This window comes from Helianthus annuus, chromosome 6 (genome assembly GCF_002127325.2).
Source record: "Helianthus annuus cultivar XRQ/B chromosome 6, HanXRQr2.0-SUNRISE, whole genome shotgun sequence".
NCBI classification, from domain to species: Eukaryota; Viridiplantae; Streptophyta; class Magnoliopsida; order Asterales; family Asteraceae; genus Helianthus; species Helianthus annuus.
Window position 1 is genome coordinate 135,622,738 of NC_035438.2, and position 6,704 is coordinate 135,629,441.

General features: G+C 36.4%; 1 protein-coding gene across 1 annotated transcript; it reads right to left on the reverse strand.

The window, feature by feature from the left end:
- Window positions 1-1,223: 1,223 nt before the first annotated feature.
- On the reverse strand, window positions 1,224-2,468 carry LOC110945031 (F-box protein At3g08750-like). The gene has a single exon (XM_022186671.1). It carries the CDS (start codon window positions 2,466-2,468, stop codon window positions 1,224-1,226), a length of 1,245 nt encoding a protein of 414 aa, XP_022042363.1.
- Between the last annotated feature and the right edge of the window lie 4,236 nt (window positions 2,469-6,704).

The window sequence follows — 6,704 nt, forward strand, 5'->3', positions numbered from 1 at the left end:
CTGAGGTGACGTGGCGTACGGTTATTCGCTCCAGCTAGGCACTCGCTTGTAGTGGCTGTCGTTTTCTCCTCCCAGGATCTTGCAACTGCTGCTGGCGTCTCACTATTGGTGCCACCTGCCGTCCTTTCTGTCTGCAGGAGCATCTTCTTGTCACCAGGTGTCTTCTTCCAGAAGCTTCTAGAACCTTCTGGATGCCTTTGTGTGACGGGGACGCCAGCTTGGAGTGGTGTGGTTCCTTTGACATGTGTTCACATGTGATTTGGGGTCATACCTCTTCACTATGTTATGTGAGAGCCCTATATACAACTTTTCCACTCACCACCTTGTAATGTGCTGCTGCATCTTCAGCAAACACCACAAACCACCACAAAAGATAAAACGATTCTTATGAGAACTTATACGGCGTCATGGTGATTCACACCACTTGTTCCATTATATTGACTTCCATCATGACCTGTTTCGTATCTTTGACTTTTCTTATTTGTGAAAACTACATGGAATATTCCACAATTTACTCCAAAATAAGAACTAAATAGATAATATATATGCAGGTCACTAAAATAATCATTCGTTTACAAAAAGCCACAAGAATGGGGGTTAATTTAGGGATGGTAAACAAACCCAGCAGAAAACCCGAAACATTTCAGCTGGTATTTGGGTATGAGACAGGTATGTTGCTATAGTTCAAGGGTTTAGGACAGATATGGTATTAGGTGGTACCAGCCCGATTACCCTAACATGTTTACCGGCATCAAAACTGAATGTATTAGAAGCATAGTTAAATATTAGAGATGTTTTCTGTTATGGGCATCTCGACAAAGCGGACTTGGTGGTGCTTCAGATTATACATAATAAGCCCCGACTCATCAGCTACGTTTTGATTATGTTTAAATTTCAACAGCAAGCAAGAATCTCACCTCTGTTTAGATCATAAAAATTTATGTACATACGACCTATCACCTATTTTATGATTGAGGGGGTGCGTGAATGATATATCAAGCAACTAGAACATGTTGGTAACCACAGAATGTCGGCCAAAAATGATATTACAAACACACAAGAGTAAGAGGTGCAGAAAATCAGAGAGGGGTGAATGGTGAAGGAGGGTTTAGCCTCTCTTATTTTAAAGTTTAAACAACTTATATTCAACACAAGATGAATCATTAATGCATGATAAACATTAGAATGAACACACTTGTTCTTTTCATTTCACCATTCTAATCTTACATTCCATAATAATCCATAAAGTAGTCGTCCTCAGGAAAAGAATCACCGTTAAACCCATAACTGAAACTCGGTTCTAGAAGCCAATCATCTTCAAATTTGAGGGTTTCCACTTGGTTATGAACCGTAAGATCTGGCTGATTAAGCAGAAGCAGCGTTTCCATGTAGGGAATCAGATAATATGAAGCAAATATATTGTCAATCACAACATTATCATTATGTTTTGAGTAAGGCTCATAAACAACTTTGTTACGATTATCGTAGATTGAAAAACTAAAGCTAATTATAGGTTCACCACTCTTTCTAAATCCCTTTACTTTTGCACAGTGTGTGCTAACATTAATAGTGAATAGCTTCGTAAACAGTTTGGAAACCCCATCCTCCATCATCCATACATCGTAACCCAGATCATTGACACGTTCAAGCACAACAAGAGACTCCTTTAGTTTTAACACGGACAAAATATCCTTATACCTCTGGTGTGCTAAACTATCTGGGAGGCTCACTTCTTTAAATTCTTCACGGGTGAAATCAAAGGAAATAATCGTATAATCGAACCTAAACCCACGATCCACATCAGCCCTATCAGCAGCAAGCCAATAAATAGACCCATCTATAGTAACTACCTGATCACAGTAACTGTCAAACTCAATTGAACTACGAGGAAGATTGCCGCTATATGGAGATCTCCAAGTCCCTGTGCTTAAAGTAAAAACCTCAGCATGCCAAGTTACACTTTCCATAGCACTCTGACTCCGAATAGGTGTAATCTTGACAATTTTCGGGTCGGTAGTCTCGCGACAAACCCCGAAACCTAAAACATTTTTATAAACCTCCCCACCAGCCACATTCGGCACAAGTACAGCAATTGCTTTTCTAATCAAAATATTCCAAATAATAGCTATTCTGGTCTGGTCCTCATAATAAGACAAACACAACAAGCCATGAGAGCAGCCGATTAGGTCATAATCATAATCTAAAAGCCATTGTGGGAAAGTGAGGGGAACTTTGTGGTGGGGAAAAGTATGATCATCAGCAATTGAAACATACTTATCCTCACAATCACAATAGGTTAGAAACAGATGTTGCGGGTTTGTGTGTTGGCCGTTGTACTGCGTAATGAAATCAGGGCTATCGATGAGAGACTTCCATGCTTTGCAGACCGATCGGAACTGAATCAAGGATTTGGCAGGAAGCTTTTTCATGATTTCCATTTGCATTTCGTATGGTATGTTGTCTGACATTTTGACAGTTGCTTGTGGTGGTATGTATGTATTTCTAGGGTTTACGAGTGACGATCTGGGTGGAGCCAAATTTTAATTTTTTTAAGATGTTATATGTGATTTTAAGCAAAACGACGTCGTCACCAATGATTCTTGGGCTTTTGTAGAGAGGGGTTCTTCAGCCGATCTGTTTAACATATTGCATTGGGCTTGTTTAATCCAATCGCACATTCAACTTGGGCCACCACTAGAAATAGGTATAGGCTGTTAATGTGTTTCCTGACCCTATGCAATGTTCTAGACTTTAGCATGTTTATCCAGATACATATTATATATTTTTCTCTGTTTACCAAAGAAATATTAGTTTATTATACTAGTTTTTATATTTATTACTATGGAGCATAAACTGAATATTTCTTATGTATTTCGGTTATTTGTAAATGTTACTTATAACACGATCTTAAAAAAAATACATGAAATCAACCAACTAAACTAAAATACTATCATAGTTTCGCTATAAAAAAGAACTAGAGTTAACTATCATTTTCATCTCTTTTGTTTGTCCAATTATGCCAGTTTAGACCAAATTTCAAATTTGTACCATTTACGTCCCTGACATTCTTCAAACATGCCAGTTCCGTCCAAAAAAATCATGAGTTAACTACCATTTCCGTCCCTTTGGTTCGTCTTATTATTTCTATCTCATAACATGTACGTCTATATTCCGGTTACTTGTACGTACTACTCACAACAAGAACTCAAAAATATTAAATCGAGTCAACCAATTAATACAAAACACTAGCAAACTTTTGCTAAAAAAAAACTAAAACGATGGAAAAAACTACCGGTTGGCGCACGAATAAGAATTACATCGAGCCAACCAGTTAAAACAAAATACTACCATAGTTTTGTAAAAAAAAAAGACTAAAACGAATTTTACGCTGGGGCAAAATCATAATTCGACAGGGAAAGAAAATGGCAAAACTATTAATTTGAGCTGAGGGCAAAATCGTAATTTGGCTGGAAGAGATAAAAAAATAAAACCAATGGTAAAACTGTAAATTTAAACGGGGAAAAATCATAATTCGGCTGACAGCTGTCTGGGAAAGAAAATGACAAAACTATTAATTTGAGTTGAGGGCAAAATAGTAATTTGGCTGTGAGGGAAAAAAACAAAACCAATGGCAAAACTGCAAATTTAAACGGGGCAAAATCGTAATTTGGCTGGACCAATGGGGAAGTGTCAGGCAGCTGCCTGGCACTATTCCCTTTCACGTGTTTTGTAGTAGTTTTTGCCCTGTCCGTGTTGCGGGGTACTAAGCCGAATATTTCTCTCTCATAACATGTACATCTGTGTTTCGGTTACTTGTACATACGACTTATAACACGATCTAAAAAAAAATTAAATCGAGTCAACCAATTTAAACAACACACTACCATACTTTTGCTAAAAAAACTAAAACGATGGAAAACTATAATTTTAAACTTGGGGAAAAATTCAAATTTTTCAGAACAGATGAGCATTTTCAGGCAGCCTCCTGGCACGAATAAAAATTACACCCAGTTTAGTAAAAAAAAAAAAAAACTAAAACGATCATAAGATTGTATTTTTACACAAGGGGAAAATCGTAATTTTACAGGATAAAAAAACAAAAACGATAGCAAAGCTGTGAATTTAAATTGAGGGCAAAATCCTAATTCGGCTGAGAGGGAAAAAACAAAACTAATGGCAAAACAACAAATTTAAACTAGAAAAAATCGTAATTTGGTTGGACAAACGGGAAAGTGTCAATCAGCTGCTTGCCTGACTCTATTCCACTCCATGGTCTATGAATATATATATATAAAGTTTGGCTGAACAAACGGAAAAGTGTCAGGCAGCTGCCTGCATGGCACTATTCGACTCCATGGTCTATGTATATATATAAAATATGTTTCAAGTATTATAACATTTTGACACCCATTTTGCCCCTGAGACATGTTTTAAGTCTCATTTATGTTTCAAATCATAATCTTCTTTATAGAAGCAAGAATGTTAATACGAGTAACTATATATTAAAAAAAAACGATGTGACATGTCTTTATGAACATGCCTCTCGGCTAATGATAATCAAATGTAAAAAAAAAGTACAATCATATACATATATCAAACATATGATACTCAAAATGTTTCTTATCAACTGAGATATTTTTAGTGCTTTATTACAATTTGGAAGTTTGAATTATAGATTCAAGAAGTAGAGACAATTATTAAATGGCCACTGAAGTTGGGAGGGTATGTATTCTGTTTGGGTTGTGTCAAAACACTGGTAGATGTACAGTCTGGAACTAATCTAGAAAAAAAGCATGGAATTTTTCTATGGGAAAATAGCGAAAATGGCCAAGTTTCCGTCAACGTTTCCGAAGCCAAGTCAAACGTCTCGTGGAGACGTGTGAAACATGTTGAAACGTCTTGGTGGCTGACCAACCAAAACCTGCCACGTGTCCGACAGAGCTCAGACGTCTTGACGTCTTGGCTGAGACGTCTCAGACGGCTGCTTGAGACGTTTTAAAAGCTTAGCCGATAAGCTACTACTTTTGCATGGCTTGAGACGTTTGAAGCCGGCTTTGAGACGCCTCAACACGGCTTGAGACGTTTCACGGTCTCCAAAGTTCAATAAAGTTCCATAAAAGTATATAGATACAATATAAGATCAAGTTATAGCAGCTCCGAAACGGAGGATAAACTGGTTAAAACGTTTGAGTTATACACGGGTGGCTTGGGTTCGAATCTCACTAAGGGCCGTTTCTAACAAGAAGATCCCCTTTTTGATATTTTTAAGTTTTTTTTTTTTAATTTAGACGTTTGTTTTAAATATATAATGAGTATATAAATATATTACAACTTCAAGTTATAACAGCTCCGTACGGAGGATAAACTGGTTAAGACGTTTGGGTTATACACGTGTTGCGTGCGTTCGAATCTGACTAAGGGCCGGTTCTAACAAGAAGACCCCCTTTTTGATATTTTATAAACTTATATTAACTAGAAACACTAACCGGGTTAGTGTTTATATAAGAATTTCTTTTTAAACACTAACCCGGTTAGTGTCTATATTTAATATAAGTTTATAATTTATATCAAAAATAGATGTTTTTTTTTTAATTTAGATGTTTGTTTTAAATGTTTGAATTTATATCAAAAATAGGTGTTTGTTATTATATTTTCTTTTTTTTTTAATTTATTGTTTAGTACGTATTTTATTTTATTTTTTTATTTCTTATTTTTTAATGTTTTATTACGTTTTTTAAAAAGTTTTAAGACGTTTCAATAAAAGGCTAAGACGTTTGAGACGTTTCTTGTTTTCCAATGTTTGAGACGTTTGAGACGTTTCCTGGTTTTCAAAGTTATTTTCAAGACGTTTGAAACCTGTTTTTAAGTCGTTCACAATTTTCCACCCTGTTATACACAACGTTTTGTTGTTCACCATATTTTCTACCACATTGGTGTTCACAGCTTCAAAAAATGGGCAGACTCCCGGATTCAACAAATGGTTCTAAGAAGTCATCTATAACGGGTCTAAGAAGTCATCTACAACGGACACAGATCTTCTCCCTTTTAATGGGATGAGATCGGATATCCCCTTCTACGTGCTCTGCGGGGTCGATCGTGTTGAAGAACTCATCTACAACGGACACGTGAAGGGTTAAACGGGTTGTTCAAGTAATGACGATTCTATCCGTTTCGGGTGGTTGATGAGACATTGGCTAACACAATGGGCTCTCACCAGTGTGTTAGCCAGGTCCTGTAACATCACCCAGCCGGGAAACCGCAGAACCAAATGTGAACAACCCGTTACATATCACCTAGGCCAAAATAAATGTGGGTTGATGGAACTTACCAGTTCACGACCCATATTATTTATTCCTAGCTGTTTTGATGCGAATTTCAGAATCAAAATCCGGATCTCCTACCCCATTTTAAATTTATGGATCTTGCGGTTTAGTGTATTCTAGTTCAAATGAAGTAGCGGTTTAGTATATTCTAGTTCAAATGATTATATTTGTAACAGTGTTATGTTTTTTATGTACTTTGTATTCAATGATAATAAAGTTATAAATTTTACTAGTTTACGCTTTAATTCTTGCTCAATCCAGTATATAATTGAATGTTTAAAGACGTTATAATAGCCTACTAAATGTTAAGACGTTTCAACCTGTTAAGACGTTTCAACAGGCAATTTCCCTAAATGTTAAGATGTTTCAACCTGTTAAGGT